Genomic DNA, 25,519 nt, shown 5'->3' with positions numbered 1-25,519 from the left:
GCACATTCTTTAATTCATTTTTCCTCTTCCTAACTGTCTTTATTTTTGGCATCCACTCTTATCTTGCTTGGCTGGTTTCCACATCCCCTAACTCTTAACTTTTTTTTTTCTCTCTACTTCCATTTCCAAGACAAACATTTAACATCTTCTTTGCCTTTATGGACTTTGTCTGTGTCTGTGTTCCAGACTGTTATGGATTATTTTTAATGCTTCTGTCTTTTGCAGTAACATGCATGTGTTATGTATTAAGAAGCATTAAATGGCTGTTAGCAAATGAAAACAGACCTGCATTTGTTATCAAACATACTTCACACTAACACAGATCAACACTGAAAGATCATGTGTTTGTTAAAGAAATTCTAAATAATCATTAATGCAAATAAAATCACAACCATTTCACTTTTTGTGACATTACTACCTTCATATGTGAACAAAAGAGAATAGAAATGCTTAATAAGAGGTGTTATGGTGTTAGATGTGATGAGGTTGTCTTTTGATGTGCCAATGAGCATGTTGCTGAAGCTGATCTTTGTGTGGGATGCTGCCCTAGCCTTTGCTTCATTGACAAAAGGTGCTGTGAGTGTGGGACTGGACACTTAGTCATGTGTGGGATAATCTGAGGTAATATGTCTGCTTCTTTTCCACAGGAGAAAAGTCCCCTAAATTCCTTGATCGGCACACCTCCTGTTGAGAGGAAATACTACTACCAGGCCAACTCAATGTCAAGGTATTGCCAGCCCAGAGATATTAGTTTGTTGTGGTGTGTGTGTGTGTGTGTGTGTGTGTGTGTGTGTGTGTGTGTGTGTGTGTGTGTGTGTGTGTGTGTGTGTGTGTGTGTGTGTGTGTGTGTGTGAGCATGTTTGTGTCATGTGCACGCATGTATGAATGTACACATTTGTGTGCACAAGAAAGTATTGTTTGTGTGCAGAGAGAGAATGTGCATCCAAGCATGCCCATAGTGTGTCTTCGTGTGTGTTTGTGTGTGTGTGTGTGTGTGTGTGTGTGTGTGTGTGTGTGTGTGTGTGTGTGTGTGTGTGTGTGTGTGTGTGTGTGTGTGTGTGTGTGTGTGTGTGTGTGTGTGTGTGTGAACAGTACTGATGGGTATATCCTCCTGCATGACTGGTCACGCTGGGAGGTGAATGTCTTCAGTGTGAGGAGGCCCACGCCTCAGGCCTGTCTTATAAGGCAGAGGGCAGGCAGGCAGGCAGACACAGAGACGGAGTCTGGAGAGGCTCCAGTACAGACTGCTGCTCTTAATTATGGCAGACATTCCCACACAGCAAACACAGAGGGAAGCGTTTCACCACCTAGCTAAGACAGATAGAGAATTGAGATTGATATCTTGACAGACGCCAACAGTCAAGATCATTTGAGTGATGCCAGTGAAGATGCAGTGAGTGAATAGAAAAGCTTAGATCAAAAGGTTCTCCAGATATCTTATAATGGTTTGAAACACCTTTTCATCGGGCCAGTTTCCTGTCCCCTGACATTGTGGTCACCACACACTTTTAATCTTACCTCGAGGCGGCATCATAGCACAGACAGAGACCAAAGTATCCATCAAAGTGTTGACTACTCTGAGTCAGCACCTGTGTAGTGGTTGGATGGAAGGCCATGGTCTCTTCCTTGAGTTCTTTTAGATGCTATTTTTCCTGTTCTGGCATGTTACAAGAAGTCTTGGTAGTCTTCTATAGAATCTGTGTTGAATTATTTTTTTAAACTGTCTTTGTCTCTAACTAAGTGGTTACTAACTAGCATCACTCTTATCGATGGACCATACTCTCTGAAATTAAGAGTACTCTCTTTCGCTGCAGAAATTGTATAGTATATCATACAAGAGTTCCCATAAAAGGACATTTTGGTAGAAAATAAACAGCCTCAATCTGTTTCCTTGCATCCAAGAAACTTGTATTTACACGGCGCATTTAGTTTCACTGAATAACCTGTAAGGGATCGTAGAGCTCATTTACACAGTGCTGTTGTCTTCTGACAAGCTTCTCTGACTCATATCTGTCTGCTCCACAGTCCTGAAAGACTTCCATTAAACGTGCCTCAGATTAGAATAGACATGCACCCGGATGACGACGACGACATCTTCTGGAAAAGAAGGGGTTCGGAGACGTCCCTTTAGCCCCTCGCCCCCTCATGCCGTCGAAGAGACACCCCCTGCCAATCACCCAACCTTTGAACATTCACACCAGTGGACCAAACCCCATCCTGTTAGTTTTCAATGAAAACAACAACAACAACAACAACAACAAATAAACTCGGAATGAAAAACTGAAAGAATTATGATTTGCGTGTGTCTGTCATTGCGTAAGTCCCGAAATAGAGAGAGGAAAGAAGGACGTCTTTTCTGATTGGACAAGATAAAGGCTGTACATCTTCCTGGAGGTGGCTTCTGGCCACCGGCATGATGTGGTCACTCTGCAATGTCGTCAGTGAGAGAGAGAGAGAGAGAGAGAGTATTTGTCTTCCACTTACCACCTACTTCTAACTACTATGCAAATCCAGTTATTTTCTGCTGTCTATGAGAGATCTCCTCTCGAGTCCCTTCAATGCTGACCGTCCATAATGCTCACTGTCCAATACTTTAGCTTTTTATACTGTTTTTCATCTTGACTCCAATCCAATTCCTTTTTTTTCAATTCCTCTACCCTCGTTTTTATATAAGGAACTACTGTAACTGTGTCTTTCTTTTCCTGTAGCAGGAAAAATAATATCTATAAATATATATATATATTGTAGTTCTACCTCTTATTTTAGGTGGCAGGCATTCTGTAAAGAAAATAATTAATTATAAATATTGATTTTGTTTTTCCTTTTGATATTTACAAAAGCATGGGATAAAAATGGTGTTAATATTCTTTCTGTATACTGTAGAGCACTTCTAGAACAGCGGAGGACATCTGACTGAGTGATTAACACATACGTGTAACAGAGATAGCAATATGATTTAACTCTGTTATTAATAACATTTAAATGATGTGTAAATGGCATTGCTGCTGGTTTTATAGCTCTTACCAATGCCTCACAAATGGAATATATTGTAACTCGTGATTGTCCCTAAACAAGGAAAGGTCCTGACATTTCTTTGGTGTAAACATGTGATTCTAAGGGAATATATATATATATATATATATATATATATATATATATATATATATTCAAAAGATTTGGCTGCGGGAATTTGTCATTTAAATGTGATCCATTTTGCACAAAAGTGACTTTCCCATTCGTGTCTCTTGATTACTGCAAACATGCTGTAGGCCGTAGGCGCTCTTGACTTGTGTAGAGGATAAAGTGAACTATGCCATGTTTACTCAGAACTAGAACTGCTTGTATGCACAGAAAATGATGTACCTAAGTGGCTTAAATGTAAATGAACTACAAGAACACCAGATCAGTTGAAACTGAGTTGTTTTTGTGGCTCAAACTCAAACGACTCACAACATTGTGCATTAACAGGATGAGACGGAGACCCGTAGAAAAAAAAAAAGAAAACAATGGTGTAGATTTCTTTTTTCAGGTTTCTTTTTTTTTACTTGCTGTTAAGGTGTTGTTTCATGAGCATAGAATAAAAAAACTGGAATTGTGCACTTGCAAAGAACATCCCCTTTTTGTTACAAAAAGGAAACAAAAAAAGTTTGATATTAGCCACAAGAGCAAGTTTTAAGCGGGAAACAAGGCACTGTGAAGAGATGTGCATGTGTTAAGGCAGATGTCCTGAAGTTATTGAGCCTTGTTTTATCTTGTCCTATACATCCGTATTGTTCCTGCAAATGTCTTTTTTTCATTACTTTTTTTCATGTGCTTCATTTTTTTTCTTGATCTCTTTTTCTGTTCAAAAATCCGTAGATCTGTACAAATGTTGTTATAATAGCTGATGTATTTTTTTTTCAAAATCAACTTCTCTTAACCTTGTAAGTATATGAATGAATTTTTAACTTATATTTGGGGTATATTCATGGGGATAGCTGATTTAATCAAAATATCTACAGCGTTAATGCATGGCAAATAAATTATAGCGTATTTAACCATGGCAGTATTAATTTTAGTGTGTCTAAAAACTGATACATTTGTAATCAAATTTTGTGATCTTTTTAGAACAAACACACAGTGGTGATTATTCTAGAATTTATATTTTTCAAATGAAATGAATATTAAAAATAAACTGAATTTATTCAATGTCTACTCTATTGCCCTCTCAAATGATTGCAGTATTATGTGAGTGTGTACCGGTATGTATGTAGGTGGTAATGTGTATTTGTGTGTGTGTGTGTCTGTGTGTGTGTGTGTCTGTGTGTGTGTGTGTGTGTGTGTGTGTGTGTGTCTGTGTGTGTGTGACAGAGAGTGGGATAAAGACAGCGTATGTGCCTGTGTGAAGGAGAGAGTGGGGGAGAAACAGGGAGAGTGAATGTGTGTGTTTGGGTGGGTGGTTAGGTGGGTTGTGTGTGTGTGTGTGTGTGTGTGTGTGCATACTGTGACACAGATGTCCATGGTATGCATAACACTGACCTAACAAATGGGTCTGAGACTTCCATGCTGTATCTACTCTAAATATGGAGCTCCAGATATTCTCTGAAGGCGAATCACTTTATTGATTTTGTACTACTTTATATTGCATTACACTACACAACACTACATGTTTTATTTATCTGATGACTCCTATACTTTGTGCAGCAATCTCATCTGATCTGCCATAATTGGCTTGGCATAGAATTGAGGAATGTATCCTCAAATATGCATAAACATAAACACATAGAGGAGAGAGGAAGAGATCCAGAGAGATTGTATGTCATTCGTATAGAGCAGGCTTTATGCCCTCATATAGCATACTATACGTATATACTGTATATACATTGATAATGAAACTCATATAGCATACTATACGTATATATATACATTGATAATGAAACTCATATAGCATACTATACGTACTGTATATATATATACATTGATAATGAAACTCATATAGCATACTATACGTATATACATTGATAATGAAACTCATAGCATACTATACGTATATATATATATATATACATTGATAATGACACTCATATAGCATACTATATATACATTAATAATGAAATGGTAGATGTTTCATTATAGTGGAGATATTAGTTGACTTGAGTTGATTAGTTGACTGATTAGTTGCCAGTCTGTTACAGCAACACAACTACTAGGATTTATACTGCTAATCATGATTCAGGAGAACATGTAACCTTGGATTGATTTAATTTGGTGATTTGTAGTGCTAATTGATATGAATGGGGTTGTTTGCATTCAAGTTGCCACTGTTTTCAGTTTGTAATTTTTATTTTCTTTGAGTGGGTCATTTCCAAGGGTCTGCAACCTTCTGCTGTTTGTCTATTGTCCAGTAAGGTGTTGTTGACTACAAAAACTATTGTTTTTGACTACGCAATCCACCTGGTACAAATCTGTATGTTGACGAATGTTGTGGCTGCTGTACATGAAGAGCTGAAGTGGTCAGAGGGTTTTCATGTAAGAGACAAAACACCCTAGATTATGGATTACAACAACAGCGCCATCTTGTGTTCACTTGTTACACACAGCCAGCCAGCCTCCTCTCACTATCAATTTTGTCTATTCAATTTGTCTTTCACACATGCAAAGGTACAGAACAGAACCCATCATTTAATTACAATGTATACATCTAGGCATTTTATGTTTATACATAAATTACCCCCTTCCTTCCCCCCTTATTAGAAGTTTTTGTGAAGGTGACTGTCTTTGTTAAATGCAGCATCTGAGCGGTGCCTTGGACGGCACTTTTTAGGACAAAGAGTTTGGATGTTGTTCCTGGGATCTGTTAAAGCCATTCTCCCACCCTGGGAATATTGGAGTCTCTTCTACCTTTATTTCTTTCAGAACACGTCTTGAACACAACTTTTCTTGCTCATGCTGTCATTTGGGACGTCTTTTGTTTTGTAGTCTTATATAGTATTACACAGACTGGTTCATGGTTAGCCAATGCTTGTTCATTTCTATTGGTCTGAAGAACCCATACTCAGTATGTCACGCGCTTCATTTTCGCCATCGACTGCTTCATTTTTACCCACTCTGTGTGGTAGTCAGGCTGAACCACCCCACATTCACTGATAAGTATGGAAGCGTGGTCTGATTTCAGTTAAGCTACCTTTATGGTGTTGTCCGGATGAATCGGCAGATGTATTGACCTACTGGCCGAGTCAGTATGCTGCTTTAGCCCACAGATGACCTGCATCATGGGTATACTAAGATGAAGAGTTTATCCAAGTACTTCATGTACTCCATGTTTAATCTGTCTCTTCCACAGGCCAGATAGAAAACACATCTTAACCCTCAACACAAATAGACATACACACAAACACACACACACACACTTACTCAAGAGCACACTTGGCCATGTATTCAGAATGGAGCACTGACTGTTCAAATGAACATCTCCTCAGCTAGGCTTAAATGAAAACAAATCAACAGAATGCCTGCTGTGCTCTTCTCAGTGCTGAAAGACCTGTAGAAAATGTAAGTACAAAACCTACCACTAGAGGGAACAAATGCACTTCACGTAGAGTCACCCCATTGTAGAATATTTAATTAATTCTTAAAAGCAAAGGTGTCATAACACAGAAGAATATATTAGCTAAAAGCGTAATTTTACTTCAGGAGATCAGATGGCTATTGTGTGTGCAAAAAGGATAGACGTCATTTTCTGATAGTAACAATAGTCTATGAATATCAATGACACACTACATTATGTACTGCAGGTAATAATAGAGACATCATTTTCACTTGATTCTCCAGAGATCCTTGTAGTCTGATGCGTTTTATTAACATGGCACCACAGACATAATAGAAATAGTGCACTTGGCAATTATCTGGTCTAATACCTGGGAAATTAAACATCGATAGTTTCCGCCCTTGATAACCATGTCCTGAGAGCATAAGAGTCCTCATTGCCTTCTGGATCCTCAGCAGCACCCTGGAGTGATGACCACTGTTCAAACGGCTCCTTCTTTCTCATATGAAATGAGTTTTTCCATCTGCCAGAGAGTGGGAAGGAGAAAAAGAGAGAAAGACGGAGAGAAAGAGAGAGGGAAGGGGAGCCATTAGTTGCAGAGCTGTAGAAAGGCACTGACACCATCTGGCATCATATGGTGTTCTAAACAACCATCTGTTGCCATTTCTAATTGAGCTTACAATAATGTGCAGACAGGGCTGTGCTGTGCTGTGCCTCCCCATACAGGTGCTACATGCTACAGACAGAATGCACTGTAGAGTAAGAGGGCTCCACATGTGGTACATGCTACAGACAGAATGCACTATAGAGTAAGAGGGCTCCACATGTTCCCCCTCTGCAGTGTCTATGCATGTGTGTTATCCTGGTCTGTTTCCTCCAGGTTGTATGCAAGCAATTTCGCTCTGCAATACTCCAACAAACTGATTAACACACAAACCATGAGGCATGAAATTATTTCATCATGTTCAGCAGACACGTAGCGCACGCGCGCACACACACACACATGCCACTTTCAGGTGATGAAACATGAATTAACAGTTTTTCCGCTGGTTAACATCACACTTACTTTGATCACCTTGAAATACGGCCCAGAAATATGATTTCGTAAAGTGTTTTGACATTCAGCAGATTTTCAGTCTTACTTCTTTTTTTACTCTCCTGGCAAGAGTCACTGACGGCGCTTATCTTTCAAGCCCCATCAAGCACTTGCTCAGTGTTTAACATGTTTTCTGTAGTGCTGTGAGTCTAGGGGGTCAGATGGGGAAGTAGGGAAGTGTAGTCTTCAGGATGCTCACCAGCGTCTGGCAGCGCAGTGCTGGGGACTGCTGGAAACAGCAGACAGAGCCCAGCTCCACCAGGGCCTCCGCTTTGGCCGGCGCCTGTTCTCCGTCAGCCTGGACCTGCTGCTCCACTCTGCACCACAGACAGAGGGGGAGGGGTGGGAGGGAAAAGAGAGAGAGAGTGAGTGAGAGGGAGAAAGATAGACAGAGACACATTCACACCATTGCATATATACCATGCAAGAACATACTGTACACACATACGTGCACACACACACACACACACACACACACACACCGGTTTGTTCTCAGATGCTATACAGTGGCATGCAAAAGTTTGGGCACCCCTGGTACTGTGAATAGCTAAGCAAGTAAAAGATGACCTAATTCCGTCTTTTACAGTTTCAAGATAACTAAAAAGGAAAAGGGCCCGAAGTAAAAGTTTGGTCACCCTGCATGGTCAGTACTAAATAACATCCCCTTTGGCAAGTATCACAGCTTGTAAACAGCTAAGTATCACAGCTAAGAGGCTTTCCATTCATGTTTGGAGAATCTTCACTCAATCTTCCTTGCAAGGGCTTCTAGTTCTGTGAGATTTGGGCCATCTTGTACTGCTCTATTGAGGTCTCTCCACAGACTGTCGATGATGTTCAGGTTAGAAGACTGTGAGGGCCATGGCAAAACCTTAAGCTTGCACTTCTTGAGTTGGTCCATTGTAGATTTGAAGTGTGATAAGGATCATTATCCTGTTGTAGAAGCCATCCTCTTCTCATCTTCAGCTTTGTGATGGATGGTGTGATGTAGGCTTCCAGAATTTCAATTTTACCTCCACTGTTCCTGACATTTCTTAATTACATTACGAACTGAGGAAACGGCAACCTGACAATGTTGCTGTCTTATCAAAGCCTTCTCCTGCTTAGTTGGCATCAATTCATTTTTAATTTTAGAGTGCTAGGCAGCTTTTCCTAAGGATGATTGTGAACAAGCCACAGCCCTGACAAGATAATTGAGGTCTGAGACCTTTGTAAAAGTTATTAAATAGAAATAATCTATAAAAATAAATAAGTAACACTTTTTGACCAGAGCTGCCCAAAAGTGGCCCTCTGCCTCTGATGGGGCCCTAGTACTCCACTGGCCCTCTGCCTCTGATGGGGCCCTAGTACTCTACTGACCTGCACTCTCCCTCTGTCCTCTCTACAGCAGTGTGGGTGCTTAACACCCCCCTTTTTCCAACAGGGTCATGAATATTAACGAGTAGCTGCTAATTCGTGGTCTGGTGGTGGTGGTGTTTTTGTTGGGCTCTTATCGTAGGGCTAAATCTAATTAATTATTGGCCTGCAGAGTAGCTGCTAATTCGTGGTCTGGTGGTGAACGTTTTCTCTGGGGTACTCTGGCTCATCTTGTTTGTTATCACAGTAATACGGGTAGGTGAAATTCCTGCTGGTCTAAAGTCAAATTAATTAAACTTGTGAAATTCATCGACTGTTTTTGTTGGGCTCTTATCGTAGGGCTAAATCTAATTAATTATTGTCCTGCAGAGTAGCTGCTAATTCGTGGTCTGGTGGTGAACGTTTTCTCTGGGGTACTCTGGCTCATCTTGTTTGTTATCACAGTAATACGGGTAGGTGAAATTCCTGCTGGTCTAAAGTAAAATTAATTAAACTTGTGAAATTCATCGACTGTTTTTGTTGGGCTCTTATCGTAGGGCTAAATCTAATGAATTATTGGCCTGCAGAGTGGTAGTGTGATGTGGGCGACTTACAAGACTTTGAAGGCGAGGAAGTCAAGTCTGAAGTACTGTGAACATATTTCATCAGTCTTGGATAAGAGTTTTATGACTTTCTTCACATCTTCATCCTAAAGCGCAATCAGACAGAGACAGGCAGAAAGAAAGAAAGAAAGACAACACGGATAAGAACATCACAAGACAAATGAACTGATCTTGTCACAAAAACAGTCAAATAAATACTAACCACATTATTATGCATTCCCACAGGTGTGAGATGTACTGAAACCATTTCACAGGTTTGCTTTTCCTGTATTGATGACGGAACACTGGCTCTACCTTGTGGAAGGAACTTAAAGATAGCAAGCTGCTGGTTTATCTACACTTGGATATGGAGGTGGGTCAGCTTTAAAGGGATATATCTGAGGGAAAGGACGTTACCTCTGACTCATTGTGTGAACATGGAGACAGACATAACACATTATTGTGTCTGTTTTTTTTTTCCTAGGGCAACAGCCTATGTGTTCGTCTCCCAGACAAAGATTGATGTAGTGCGGAGGCTCCCTGAGATGAAAGTGCTGCCACTCTGAAGGTAATGGCCTGCAATGATGTCTGCAAGGACTGTTTCTGCCAGGCCATTTCTGAAGATACAATCCATAATCGCTATTTGCTCGACATTGTTGTGTGGTTTTATATGGAGCACAGCCCAACGCTTGCCTTAAGTCTGCTTTAGTTACCAAGGCTGGCAAAACCGAATGCCATGGCCAGCATAAAAAAAACCTCAACCAATTAAAATATAAGAGTAGGCTCATTATGGAAATTGCCAGGCAACCCACTGTGGTTTCTGGCATCTCTGGAAACTGACAGCATGACTGGGAATATTACAGGCCAATAGACAGTTGATGTGGAGACAAGAGAGTACACTGCCTCAAGCATACGCTGCAATTATAGTCAGTGTTTGAAATGTAATTGATGTCTGTATTCATTAAAACATCAGATGGCCCAGAAGAGTGTGGCCTACTGGTGCACACTGGAGAGTTTGTTATGCAGAAAAGAGCATCTTCCACAGGCAAAATACCCTCAAGCGGCAAACTATGAGGATGTTCAGACTTCAGTTCTGGAGAAAAGATGGAACCAAAAAGCTGGCTTCCAAGGCCACCAACATAGATTGGTTGTCATTATGGATAACTAATTATGGATAACCAGTTGGTGCGATGCCACTCTGTAGTGGTAGCCACTCTCAGCTTTACAGTAGTCAGTGTAACACATTGGATTGCCTGGTGCAAAGCTAGCAGTGAACATGAGGGAGCAGTAGGAAGGAAGATAGCAGTGGGAGATGGTGGAGAACTGACTTGATGCTGATTTTTATTCCTTCTGTATCACATCAAGACAACTCTTATGCCCCATGGGGTCACATGATGCTTACTGGTGGATGGCTGCCTAGACTGAGAGCTCCTGCTATCACCATGTCATTTCTTTTTACTTAACCTTTACATCACAAGATATTAGCTGGAGAAGCGCCAGCTTTTTGCATTGAACATTATTCACAAGTTGGCACTACTCCACAAATAAATCGTAATGTGTTAGGGTCATGTGCCTCCTACAAACCAACTTGCCATAATAATTTCATAATCTTTGATGAATCGTTTGTCAAGCTATTGCCCAAAAAGTGCTTTGAGCCTACCCCACTTCAAGGAATGCTAGCATAAAGGGAAATGTACACCCAGGGACACAAACCTTACATTCTGTATCAGCCATGTGGGGCTACAATCATGCCAAGTTACATGTGGATCGGTGAAGTCTAAGCAGAGTTGAATGGTTTATTTTCACACTAGGTAGCTGGGTAAATCAAAAAAGATATCAATTCCCCTATGATTAAAAAGGGTTCTTATTCCGTTGAAGGCGCTCCTCAGTCCATTTTCTGAAATACAGGTGATGAGGGGAGACAGCTTTTTCTCTTAAGCCCCCGTTAGCATGCCTCTCACTACAGCGAGTTTCTCTCTCAGCCTCCAAAGTCTGTTTGATAAGCAATGCTACAGCTTTATGCGGTGAACTAGCCATGAGGTGCTTCCTTGATCTCAGATCTTGTTGCTTTTGTGGGGAATTTGATTCAGAGAACTTCACGTATCGTATCAAAAAACAAAACTACTCTTAGAATATCAGGTGTATCAAAATAAGGGAGACACACCTCTCACAACTAAAGAATAAGACATTGCGCAGGGACTAGGTGGGGCAAGTATTTCACTCCGTGCGCTCAAGCACAAGTAAGAGGTGTAGCAATTCTAGTTCATTGCTCGTAATTAATTAATTCATTGCTCGTAGCTTGAATATTCTCTCCCTTGTACGTCGCTTTGGACAAAAGCGTCTGCTAAATGACTAAATGTAAATGTAAATGTAGTTCACAAACATGTACAGTAACATATAAGCAATAGAAGTTCCATTAATGATAATGTTATCATTGAGACCGAAATCCAAGACCACCCTATGATACTTGCTAACATACATGCCCCTAATCTATACAATCATGCTTTTCTGGTAGGTTAGAATGCAAATTAGGAGACATCTAAAATGGACCTACCAAGTACCCTATTATCCTAGGAGGGGTCTTCAATCAGGTGGTTGACACTGTAGCCACAGACCGTAGTCAATGTTAGGGGACCCGTCCACCTTGAAAGACATAATTCTTTCTATCTGTCGTAAATTGGTTCAGACAGCTATTAAGTTGGGTAGGAATCTGTTCGGTAAGTCATCTTACGCACCATCAATCACAGACTGGCATAATCTACTTGCTAAAGTGGCGGCATATGAACGGGCATCTTTCTCTTTGCTGGGCAGGATAGAATGCTATTACTGAAATTGAAAGAACATTAATGGCCCTTAGAGACAAACTCTAGGCTCAGCTCCCTTCCATGTACACACACACACACACACACAGACAGACACACACACACACACCAGTGTTAATTTTGGCAGCTATTTTAGATTTAGTCTTAGTCTTAGTCTTTAGACGAAAATGCATATTAGTTTTAGTCACTTTTAGTCATTTTTATCCTGCTTAGTTTTAGTCTAGTTTTCGTCGATGAAAACTCAGAACATTTTAGTCTAGTTTTAGTCGACGAAGTCTCATTACATTTTAGTCTAGTTTTAGTCACATTAAACTAAACATTAAGTCCATCTTATAGTCACATTAAACTCCTTTCCATCCCTTCTCAGGCCCGGGGACCCCTTGTGTTGTGTCTACAACTGCATAATAGTCAAGCTTGCAGTACGTAAACTGTGGATGCAATTAGTCTCTAAGATACAGATCTCCTATGCCTACAGCTGAATTCCAATGAATTCAATGTAAATTATAATTTTAAGGCAATACTTAATTAACAGTATTATCATTAAAATATAAGAGAATATACAACTACTATGCCTACCTGGCCTTAGTTAAATCAACCACATATCCTCCATATGAATTGCTGTGCAATCTGATAACCAACATACAGTATTTAGCTAGACGGATAGTTTGAGAGTTGAAAGTAGTGCTAATAACAATTGCATAAATAGACAAGGATATGTAAACCAATCACATATTCATTTATTTTTTCTTGATTAATGTCATGCGTGGCCTGTCCTATAGTCCATTCTGCAATGTGTTTACTAGCTAGTTATCGATAGCTAGTATAACTTAGCTATGCTACCTCATAGTTAGCCAACGTTAGCTAGCTAAAAGTTTTGGAACTCATTTGCCAAGCCAAACGGGAGGTTTCAATCGAAAATGACTCGCTAGTTATCCAAGCTGACACAACCTATACACTCGACTGCCCCTTTGAAGTTAACTTAATGTTGGCTAATATATTCGAATAACTAGTTAACATTAGCTAATTATCATTGACAGTTACTAGCTAATTTACCTTGGCATAAATGACAGGGTTGTTTTGTGCGCTTTCAGGTGCCTCTTGTTGTGTTCTTCCCATCTATTTTGAAGCCACACGGTTTCTCTCCGGTTATTGCGGTGCATTGTGTTTTATTTTCTGTCAAGTTATAATTTAAGACTGTCCAGATATCTATTCTTATTAGTCTTCCAGTACCGAGTGCTTGAACTTCAGCCATCATAACGTTAAGCCATAGGGCGTCACTTGCATGTCTGGCCATCTCAGGGAGTGGAGGAGGGATAGATACAGGACCGGGCAACATTCAACCAATTATGTGCATACAAGTTTAGAAAAAAAAAACAATTGTGACTTAGTCAACCACCAACATTTTCGTCTCGTCTCGTCTCGTCAACGAAAGTTAAAATAGATTTAGTCATAGTTTTTATTTATAAAGATCCGTTTTCGTCACGTCTTAGTCTCGTCTTAGTCACGGGAAAAAGGTCGTTAACGAATATTTTTCGTCATAGTTTTCGTCAACGAAATTAACACTGACACACACACACACACACACACACACACACACACATGTGCTTACCTGGTCCCAATTACAACGCAGCCTGTTTTCTACCCTTCTACTCTTCTACTTTTTTTTTTTTTCTTTTCTTCCCAGAAACACAGGACGCAACTCGGTACTCAGAAGAACACTCTTAAAGACCCTATAGATTTAATTTAGCACTGTCACCATCAGGGAGTAGGGAACAGATGGTGAATAGAAAGCTGTAGAGCTCCCCCCCCCCCCATGCCCCTCGCCACATCACTCCCAAACGAGTAGCTGTGGGTACACGCGTGTTACCGTTAATAAGCGAGTCGGGGAAGTGGGCGGCCTGGCTGGTGTGAATCTTAATGACGCACTCAGCCCCTGGGCCTGGCCTCGCTCCAGAGGGATCCCTGTTAAAATCCCTCTCTGCCGCCACATGCCTCGCTGGAAGAAAGCGTCTCGTGTTAATTGGGAGACACCATAATGAAGAGAGTGCATACATTTTTCTTTACTGCGGGGAGATGACAGACATCTGATAGTGTCAGGGCTCAGGTGATTAGATAGAAAGTGTGTGTGTGTGTGTGTGTGTGTGTGTGTGTGTGGGGGGGGGGGGGGGGGGGGGGGGGTGTGTGTGTGTGTGTGTGTGTGTGTGTGTGTGTGTGTGTGTGTGTGCGCGCATGTTCAGAATGAAGACACCGGAGGGAGTGGGGATGAAAGCTTGAGCTGGGCTAATGACCACTCTGGTAGAAAGTATGGGCTGTCTTTTTTTCTGCTCTCTTTGAAATTGACCTTTACAGAGCCAATTGAATTAATATACGGGTAACGGTAATGCAGGGCTGTTTGTCAGTGAAGAGATGCATTTAAATACATCTTTTCGCTTTATCAGTCACATGTGGGTTAGACTGTACTTTGGCAAGAGACAATTGTATTGTTTTGGACCTATATAAATACAATTTAAGTGAATTGAATTGGATTTCATCCAACACTGAATTCCCACCATTTATAATAAATATTTTCTAGGACCCAAATAATAGTATTAGGCAGGGTACCAGTTTCAAGTAACATGTTTCTCTGGTAGGTTGTCACTCAAAGAAATGTTGTTGGTCATAACCCACTAAATGTTTTTTCAAATGAATTATTAGTCTGACTTTTCAGAGGTAAAACTACATCTGGTATTTGGAGAAAATATGTAAAAGTGTTGTCAAAGCTATTTGTCAGGATTAAAAATAAATAAATCTCGAGACTCATCCATACTCTGAACCACAAACAGGTTTACCACAAATGCATCTACCCTAGTTATGATCCAGTTATTACCTTTCTAATATGCTATGCAGCTGGCAGCAGTAAGCTGTACTGTCATTATCAATCAATGATCAATATCACCGTATATTACGGTTCTGGTCTTCTAATGTATAGAATAGAATGTAAGTTGAATGGAGATTTAGCTACCTTTTGGTTCATACAGGTTTGGATATTTGTGTCTGAGCAGCAGGCCATCACTTTGTCTTTCACATGGCCCAAAGCTGTTGCGATGACTGGTACAGAGGTCAAAAGTTGCCTGGCTCCAATCTGGAACAAATATCTGAAAGAAATCAATCAAAGAGAGATCAATTATATAAATTATGAATGAATTCTCAAAACATTTCAAACATCAGTGCACTGGACAGAAGAGCAGTACATTCACCTTTTGCATAATATCTTACCAATAACGATCTGATAACATTCTATAATGCAACTCACATGAATAACTTAATCAAATCATGTACTATGTATGTAATACAGTGGGGGGAGGGGGGGGGGGTCACCCTGTTCTTGGCTGAATTACACTTGGCTGAAAAGTTGGTCTTTGCAAGTTCCTTTACAGACAATCAACTTTGGACAGTTGGCTTCAAATAAGTGCTTTCAGGATTCCACTGTGAACACAAGAGACTTCAGGTGGAGTTGCAATCGCCCAAAACATGGTCAAAGACAAACAAACATAGAACCACTGTATCAGAGTGACTAGAGGCTAACATTAACACTACCGATTCCTACTCAGCATAGTTGCCCTCCAGTAGATGGAGATCTTGAGTCAGCTTGCAGCCCTGTTCAAAGAACTGATTCTGTCTCAGATGCTCTTTACAGAGGCTCTAATGTTACAGTATATAATGGTATATTTAGCCTTTCAGCCTAGTTCCCTGGCTGTTTATTCACTATTTATACAACAGGTTGAAAGTATTTATTTCTGATTGGACAGGAGGTGTTCCATTAGTGGGGATATCTTCGCATAACCCCACTCTCACTCGTGTCATATTGCTTAAGTGAACCCTTAAGTGAGACAACAGGCATTTACGCTGAACCACACCACAGCAAAGAGTTGAATGGCTTTGGAAAAGTGTCCATTTTTATCTCAGTTAAGCAGTCTATCCATACTGAAATCTAATTACCATCTCTATATATAAAACATAGGCCATATATACCGGAGCCCTCTATGCCCCCAGGACACATCCTCCCCAGGCAAACATTTCCAACCTTCCCCACCAAATTATTCAGCCCATTGACTTTCTTCAATACATACACAATCACGTCATACATAATCACACACACGTACATGCAAATACATAGAAAACTCTCACCAATATCAAGTGAAAGACGCAGACAAAATGTATAAATAATATTATACTGCACAAATACGTTGTTCACACAAAACACACTGGGCTATTCATTCCTATCAAGAGTGATACACACATACAGTCTACGCACGCACGCACACACACACACACACACACACACACACACACACACACACACACACACACACACACACACACACACACGTATATGTTAGTGCTGTCAAACGATTAAAAAACTATTTGCTGTGATTAATCATGATAATTCTTTTTCTTTTTAAGACCGAAGCTTGTAGTCATGAATATTTAAATGTAAAATGGTGGAATTAATGTAGAATCAACACAAAGGAAGTATATTTCAACTGAAATACTACTGTTTAAAAGCATCTTTTTAACTCTGAAAACAGATTATCTCCTGTGAACTACAGATTTCTAATAAAACCATCACTGTCAGCCTGAAAGGCATATTTGTTATTCGTATAACCTGCTCAGTGTGAAGGAACTTTTATTTTGGGGATTGAGATGATGAGGAGAAGTAGAGAAGAAGAGACAGCCTTTTGGGGCGGGAGATACTTTGGAGGGAGCCAGTGACGAGGTCAGCTGGTCGGGAGTTAAAATGTGGTGTGAAGCCCGTCAGGTTAGTTATAAGTTGAAGTGCTCAACAAACTTGTAAGCTTGTGGATTCAAGTAAGCTCTGGGTCAGGATTACTTTGGATGCCCCCAGGCACTCACAGAAATAATGACAAAACCCAGGCTGCTGCATTCATTGTGTTAATTTCTTTAAATGCATTAAATATTTAAAATTCAACAATTAACACCTTAGCACAGTGTGTGTGCATATAAATTAATATTATATATACTACTGATGAAAACATACACACTCATTATCATACTCATTACATATATAAATTATATACTCATACTCATTATCATACTCATTACACATATATATATATATATATATATATATGTAATGAGTATGATAATGAGTGTGTATGTTTTCATCAGTAGTATGCATTTAAGCCCTTCTAACCTTTCTGAGAGGAGGGGGGGGCGCAAATATGAGTGTAACTGTGTGACTATGCTATGTTGAGTTTCATTGAGTTACATCAGTCAAAACAGTTCATGGCTACGAGCACAAATTTCCATCTCAACATGAGCTTAGATAAAGTCATGAAGCTTGAGGAGACATTAACAATGCTCTGTGTTTACACTTGCTCCGGGTCATCTGACATTATTACCTCAAGTATGGTTCAAAGTACTTACTACAGACACAATTGCCAAAGATGAAAATTGCTGTCTTAAATCAAATAATGGTTCTTTGAAATCAGAGCTTCAAGCCACAGCAAATTTCACCCTTGGGTTGTTTGCAATTACCATAGCTCCCTCTGTACTCTCAATACTTTCGAGCTCTGCTGTGCATATTTCATCATTCAATAATGAGCATCTCAGCATGTGAAATGCCAGTGCTTAGAAGATAGCACTTTAATTTATTCCAGGGGGCACATTCGCTACCTCTGAATTTCTTGCTGGCTGGCTGGCTCGCAGAGGGAAGGTGAGAGGGGCTGGATATTTGGGAGCGTCTGAGGCTGTCTCTTCAGGTTGTCCACACACATCAATGTGTCCAGAGGTGCCTTGCCGCAACATTTCTGAAACTCCTCCGACATAATGGCCAGCGATGATTCGTTGCAGAGGACCTTCTGGAATCCAGTGAACTGCAAAACCAACATTAACATTCTCGGTTTTCTCACTCAAACAAATGCTGTTCTCCCGTGGGACTGAGAAACGCTAGGCTGTGCAAACATGGGTAAAGAAAATGCCTTCATGCGCCGTATAGAGGAGATTAGTGATTTGGCCTTGGATATAAGATAAGAAATTATAGAATGACACATATTCCTTTAATCTCAAAACTAGGAGTTAACTAGTTTAGAAAAATGCTTCTCTAAAAAAAACTATTACACTCTAATTCTATTAATAATTGACTGAGTGATCTGTCCGGAGACAAACATTTGCCTTATTACGCAACAAGCTCAAACACACTGTACTGCCAGTTGCACAGTATAACGAACTTGGTTTTACATTTACATTTTACATTTAGTCATTTAGCAGACGCTTTTATCCAAAGCGACTTACATATGTGTGACTTACAATGTATACACATTTTACATTTACACTGATGGCACACTGCACATCAGGAGCAATTAGGGGTTCAGTGTCTTGCTCAAGGACGCTTCGACAGGGAATCGAACTAGCAACCTTCTGATTACTAAACGACTTCTCTACCTCCTGTACCACTGTCGCCCCCGACAATCAGCCCAGCAGCACATGCTGCATACACATGAGTCTGCAGTGATTCGTTCTCGTTTGTCTCATTGCCTGAAGAATCGGTCTCTTTGATTTTGCTCAGCTCTAGTGTTTGCTCATTCTAAGGCTGCCCACTCTCAGATCCCAGCAGTGTCCTCATGACCCTCCGTCCTCCAGCACTGTTCTGCTTCCACACTCCAGGGTACTGACATAGCAGAGGTCCACTTTTCACTGCGTGGCATCTCTCTCTTGTTACATATCTTGGCTTTTGTTTGACTAAATTACTGTTAGTATTCACAAAACATAAAGTAACTGCTTCTGTATTGCAGAGCTCACTTCTTACCTCCTGAACAATGCATTCCTGGTTTGGTTGTAAACAACATTTTGAAAGTCCATCTTGGAAGTCTTTTGCCATGGACTGGGCTTTTTCAAATGGGATCTTTAGAAGGGATCCAAAATACGCTGTCAATCTGTTCAATGCAAATTTCACATTTGTCACTGGTTGGCAATCAAGTTCAGCGCACCTCAGTGTAAAGGGGGTGGTGAACTGTCAACAGTATTTTAATGATCAGACATAACTGACATGTTATTATGGAAGAAAACATTTCTCAACGCTCCCTGCCTTATTACAAATGCCATCTTTCATGAAAGTAACCATTACAGTTAATATTTCAATCTGAAGCATTCTTGATGTTCCTTTCACCTTGCTCATTCTAGACATATCTGTCAACAGGACTTTAATGGCATGAAAGCCATCAGCTTTAAACCAAAAAAAGGACTGATTTAGCGATGCATATTTACCCAGTCTTGTATGACTTCAGGTTGATGTTGTTGTGGCAGACATTTGAAGTGAATCTCAGAAAGATGTTGAACTGTCTTTCTTGAAATCTCTGTGAAATTGAGGAACAAATTCTCTGTTTGAAGACCATTACATGATTATTGTTGTCTATTGGTTGTCTACCTATAAGGCCATGACCCCACTTATAAGACATTATCACACAGGGAGATAGATCATAGTTAGTTAAGTTTGTTTTGTTGTTTTAAATAATATTATATACAATTGTACAGAGAGCATACAGAGAGCGTACAGTTTGATGCTTGTGCAAGATCTGGTCAGAGTTGCATTGGCAGGCATGTGAGACAAGCAAAATTTAAAAACAGGTCAGGTTTATTCGGCGTGTAGATTGAAAACACCCAATGTTTAAAAAAGGTTTTTCCCCCATTTAGGGAAATGGTTGGCATAAGAAATCTGAGTCTAATTAATTCTTCTAATGTAGCTAAAACATATAAGGTGCTCTCAACAGCTCATGAAAATATTTTCTGAGATAATTTCTGTGTAGAAACTTTAAGCTTCAGAAAGCTCAGGATTTTAGTTTATCCACAGATGACACAATGGATTCCCTCCAGTCACATTTGCCAATTAAGACACCTGTGCAGCTTTCCCTGGAATTCCATCTCAAGACAGTGCTGGCTGAGGAAGACACGACTTAAAAAAAAGAAAACGGGACTGCTTCTTTGAGCCGTACCTCAGTGAAAAAGCATTCAGTGGAGGGGGAAGGCTTGCAGCATTTCGCCAGCATCCTCAGCTGGCTACCCGTAGCATTCAGCACGAGCCCAGTGGGCACGCTGCGGTGTCTGCGAGACAACTCGTACACGTAGCTGGCAGAGAAAAAAACAGAAGGATGGTGACACGAGCACAATGCTGGAGGTCACTCACAATAAGCATGGCTCTGAGGACCCCCTCTGAGAGAAGGGAGCCATTAAATGTGAGTTTAGAAACTAAATGAGTGTTACAATCCCACTACAATCTCTACAATCCCAGTCAATCTCACTGTAAACCTGTGTGGTCTTATCTATGTATAAGACGATGTCCATATAACAGTCTTAAGGGTTTTGACATGAATATGGATGTGGATCCCCTTAAGAGGACGCCTCTAACAAAGGGGAAGAGGGTGTATGCAGGCTACAATATCTGCAGACCTTAGCTTCGCTAGTGGACTGAATTAATTAGAATTAATTTCCTGGAACTAGGACACACAAAGGAAACCCGAACAAAGATGTTACGAACCGGCTATTCTGCAAAAAGAAAATTTGTTTTGTAAGTGTATTCTCTTGCCTTGCATTGAGGCATATTCATCCTTTTGCCTCTGCTTGATCATATTACTGCCATTGTTCTCCAGGTATATTTATGCCATCTCTGCAAACCATTTTCCAAAGCACAAAATAATGTAATTTTATTGGGCAATAAAGATCTGACACCTGTCTTTTTCAGGATACATCACACTGAGTAAGTTAATCCTATTGTTCACTAAGCAGAGCAGCATAATGATATGGGTTTTTATTAAATGAGTAATACATTTTTAAGCATTAGCATGTGTATGTGTAAGTAAGGTTTCACAGGATTATGTCAGGCGAAATTAGTGGTAGGTATCATATTCTTCACAATAGACAAGTCCAGGTGGAGGTGTAGAGGTGAATGGAGGTAATAGAAATGGCCATTCTACTTTCAGGAATTACCACATCAGTCTGGGCAGTTACATGGAGACTTATTAATTGTGATTTGAGCCCATGTATTGAATGAGCACCACTTCAGTTTTGTAGTCTGTTATTAGGTGAATGGGGATTAATGACAAAAACTGTCTTTATATCAGATACACCTTCTCCTCCACATATATATAAAGCATAATACAACAGCTACAAGTGCTCCACATTTGAGTGCATTCATTTGCCATGTTATGTTTGGCAGAAATATCAGGGATGGGATCATTTAATCTTGTGTAATAATGTTCTCATTCATTCAGACAGAGATGTAGACACTAAGCTCAGAGCATCATTAGAAGAAGTTTTCCCTGATATGATGACAGGTTTGTCAAATATTGATTTATGTCCATGGCCGTCAGATGGGTTTGATATAAGCGGCATGGGGGAGAGGTTATTATCACCAGTGTTCAATATGAAATGAAATTAAATGTGTGTGTACAGCTGAGGCTGGTCAGAGTTTCCATGAGAGTCCTTCACAGGCTCCACTCAACCAACAGAATGTATCACAGGCTGCTCACCCGAAAGAGTAGCCCGTCGGATCCTGTGTGTACTGCTCGCACATCTCCTCATTGGTGGGATCCAACAGGGAGGGCAGCTCCTCAGCCGAGTAGTGCAGAGTGGCCAGGCACATCTTCCTCTCATGCACGTCTTTCTTGGCACAGCACTTGGAGATGCCTGGGTGTTTGGGAAACGGTGAGTCGGCCTGGCAAGATTTGTCCGAGATTTCTGTGGCCTGGCCACAGGGGGGAAAAAAAGTCATTATCTGGCTAAAATCAATCAAAGCATAACCAACTGTTTCAAATCCTTTTAAGCCCTTCGGTGAAGAGATTCTTCCCTTTTGGTTGAAAACAGTGAGAGAGCAGTCAGTGGCATCAATGAGGCAGAGGCTCCGATGCATAACGCTAAAAAAAATTCCCGTTGACCCTGTTCTGGTGGAATTGCTATTCCTCTGTTGCAATTTGTTTACAACAACAAGAATGAGAGTTGCGTCAAACTATGTACTGCTTCAAGTAAAACATAGCTGTACACTCAATGTTTATGTGATAAATACAGTTTCCCATACTAAAGTTGAAAAGACCTGGAAAAACAATTAAGCGTATTCTCTCCTAAAAGTCAAGGTCCACACAGTAAAATGCCAATGTTCATGCTGTTTGAAAGCAATAAAAATGGTCTAAATTGAGTGCACTAAATTGCAGCCTTGACATTTAGAAAATACAATTTGTAATGAATGAATAGGCATTGTTAATTGACTTATATTAATAATGACAAACTCATGTTTGTGTGATTGCCATAGTCTGCATTTATCGCGTTATACAATTATGCTGAACAACTACCATACATAATGTGATTTAGGTAGGTAGTCAACCCAACCCCATCTTGAGGGGCGATAACAGTGACTTAACCCTTGTAGTTGAAGTAGCTACTATGTACAAGCTGATATTATGACCCATATTCCTAAACTAACTTTAATCATCTACAATTTGCCGTAATGTTAAGTAGCAATTGGCTACTGTGGAATATCTCGAAGCGGCCTGTTTTGACAGGACGCTATGTGCTCTACGACCAACCACCTGTAGACCAACAGATGTGCCAGACTGTGAGTGCCAGATGTGGCCTGTGGTGGCACTCACCCCTTTGTCGTAACAGTCTGCACTGGCCCCCTCCACACAGCACCTCTCCCCCAGCTTCAGCATCTCGTCGGCCAGGCATGTGACCTCCGCTAGCGTGCTGTTGGGGAACTTCTGGCTGTACAGGGCTATGAAACTAGTTAGCCGGGAAAATAAACATGTAAGCAAGCCAACAGATAAACAAACAAATAAATAAATATTCTTCAAAGGTCTTCAAAATAGATATTGCAGTCAAAGCATTTCTTTATTAGAGGTTCTGTGAGTGATTAGGAAACTCGACTAAGTTCTGGAACACTGCGTCTTGAGGCAAATTAAGTTTATGTTTGGCGCGTGCTCTGGGATTCCATCCAGTCATGAAATACTAAACTGAAGCTGTGATTGTGGAGGGCAAAACTATTGGAAAAACAATTTCTCTCTGAAGCAATGTTTGTCTAGCTCCTCACACTAAGGGACGGGTCAGTGAGCTGGCCTTTGATAATGGAATAGAACATATAGTTCTTTTTTATAAAAATATAAAAATATAAATCTGATATAAAAAACTGATTCATAGAATCTGAATGACCAGTTAATGTTATATGTTGTATATGTTGTATATGTTGTCTCTCTGTTGCAACACTGCATGTGTTTGTGTCCAAATAGACTACAGCACAACATGGACATAGAAAGAAAAACTGGAGAAATTACTCATTCCGTATTTTTTTTGTTACCAAATACCCACGCATTTCCTAGAAAGTACACAAATGCATAGATGGAGAGAGAAAGCAAAAATCTGACTGATTGTCCATAGTTCCAGAATACTGATTTCTATATCATGCAATATAAATATAACTGTTTTTCAAGCAAGTTGAGTTTGGCATGTCCATTACATGCACGTTAATCTAACATATTGATTTCATAGTAAATTGTCTAATATTGCAAACTGTGAATGTCAGAACAACATATGTAGTTCTCTGGTGGATCCACTTCCAGAGGCATTTAGCAAGAAAACAAGAAGAACACAAACCAAAAGAATAGATCAATTCTGATCAATATACATACAGCCCTTTAAATTTCTGTTGTCCCATGCCATGAAGTTGTTCACAAACTTTTTCCTTTTCATATCTCAAACCTGTAAAGAGAACACACATAACGAACAGTTCCTTCAAACCTTTTGTTGGAAATGTAAAACCATAACGCACAGCACAGTCAACTTTTTGAATTTGACTTCTCTTGATAAGGCAGATTCTTTCCAACTGCCAGCCCTGACAGGCTCTTCTATTCTGTATGCCAGAGCAGGGTGTATGTATGCATTCATGTATAATACCTTTTTGTCATACCACTAAAAATCAAATATGCCAAAAGTGAAAGCTGAATAGTTCCAGAAATCAGAAAGGATCAGCAGACATACATGTTCGGAGTCAGCGCATGAACAAAGTTTTACAGAGTTACAAAGTTAAGATATGAAATGTCATTTGAAAAAGTGTCATACCATTGTCATCTGCCCAGACTATGGAGATGGATATTAAAATACAACACAGGATTTTCATCTCAGAGTTTGGACCACAGTAATTCTCCGCTTGATCCAGTCACGGCAGTGGGATTTCAGACTGACAGGGGACAGCATCATGTCAAAGATTAACCTCAGACAAAAACAAGCAGATGATGTTGCAAGTGTTTACCTAAAACCTCCTATGAAGTGATGAATCACTCTGTGAACATGTGAAAGTCTGGGACATTGGTGTCATTCTTAGATGACAAACTAATAGGCCTAATCCCATTTTGTATGTGCATTTGAAATGATGTCCATGTACAGTATATGTTTGGCATGAGTAAGCAGGAAATATGTCTATTCTAAATGTGTAATGCTAGGCTAGTTGGCCATTTAGACATTGCTCCTTCAAACATATCTTTTAACCTTTGGAAAACCCTTTCACCAGCTTGCACAACAGGAGCTGATCAAACATCCAAGGAGTTACAAAATCTGCCAAGCTATTGAGTTACAGTATTTAAGACTATTTAACTGGGATTTAACTATGCATTTTGATAGTCGTATAGTCATGGCCATCCATGCTGAAGTCATATCAAACCAATTAATATTTAGAGAGACAGTGGAGCAAATGTAAAAGGCTTTCCAGGCACCTAATAAATGTTTCATTCAGCTCAGTAATGGGGTTGAATTCAGAGAACTAAAGACTTTGACCTTTAATTCAGAATAAAAATGGATTTAGTTATGAATGAAAATGTCAAATGATGAAGTACATGATTTTATTCTCATGCATCGCAAACCAAAAAGGTTTTGGAACTTCAATGACATTTAAAAATCTGCATTTCAAGGAAGGTGTGTAGCCTATCTCTCAGATGCCACCAGTGGTGTACGGTCATCAAGCATACTGGGAGAAATCCAGGTGGGCTATCAAAAAAATCCATACATTTAAAAAGGCTCTATCCCGAAGTGTCCAGTGAAAAGATAAATAAATAAATACAACAAGAAACCTAAACAATCAACTATTGGTCACACTGAGTATTGC

The 25,519-nt window shown here is 40.0% G+C and overlaps 2 protein-coding genes across 9 annotated transcripts in view; one reads left to right on the top strand and one right to left on the bottom strand.

Moving 5' to 3' along the window:
• slc4a4a (solute carrier family 4 member 4a) overlaps nucleotides 1–4,194 on the top strand; it is a 60,621-nt gene extending 56,427 nt beyond the window's left edge. For all 8 annotated transcript variants that reach the window (XM_031570626.2, XM_042708267.1, XM_031570629.2 and 5 more), the window contains 2 exons: nucleotides 648–727; nucleotides 2,026–4,194. In XM_031570626.2, coding sequence (XP_031426486.1) covers nucleotides 648–727; nucleotides 2,026–2,131 — 186 coding nt within the window. In that variant the 3' untranslated portion in view covers nucleotides 2,132–4,194. The remainder of the gene's footprint in view (nucleotides 1–647; nucleotides 728–2,025) is intronic.
• Nucleotides 4,195–6,798: 2,604 nt separating this feature from the next.
• On the bottom strand, nucleotides 6,799–24,627 carry gc (GC vitamin D binding protein). Its single transcript, XM_012828545.3, has 12 exons — nucleotides 24,481–24,627; nucleotides 24,051–24,120; nucleotides 23,016–23,148; nucleotides 21,903–22,117; nucleotides 20,370–20,502; nucleotides 19,645–19,733; nucleotides 19,187–19,313; nucleotides 18,055–18,254; nucleotides 15,380–15,512; nucleotides 9,569–9,663; nucleotides 7,822–7,939; nucleotides 6,799–7,049 (listed from the first exon to the last, which is right to left on the bottom strand). The coding sequence occupies exons 1-12, from the start codon at nucleotides 24,536–24,538 to the stop codon at nucleotides 7,008–7,010; spliced, it is 1,413 nt and encodes a 470-aa protein (XP_012683999.1). The 5' UTR covers nucleotides 24,539–24,627; the 3' UTR covers nucleotides 6,799–7,007.
• Between the last annotated feature and the right edge of the window lie 892 nt (nucleotides 24,628–25,519).

This window comes from Clupea harengus, chromosome 7, assembly GCF_900700415.2.
Source record: "Clupea harengus chromosome 7, Ch_v2.0.2, whole genome shotgun sequence".
In the NCBI taxonomy this organism is placed as follows: Eukaryota; Metazoa; Chordata; class Actinopteri; order Clupeiformes; family Clupeidae; genus Clupea; species Clupea harengus.
The sequence above is the reverse complement of the archived record's forward strand: the minus strand, read 5'-3'. Positions and strand labels throughout refer to the sequence as shown.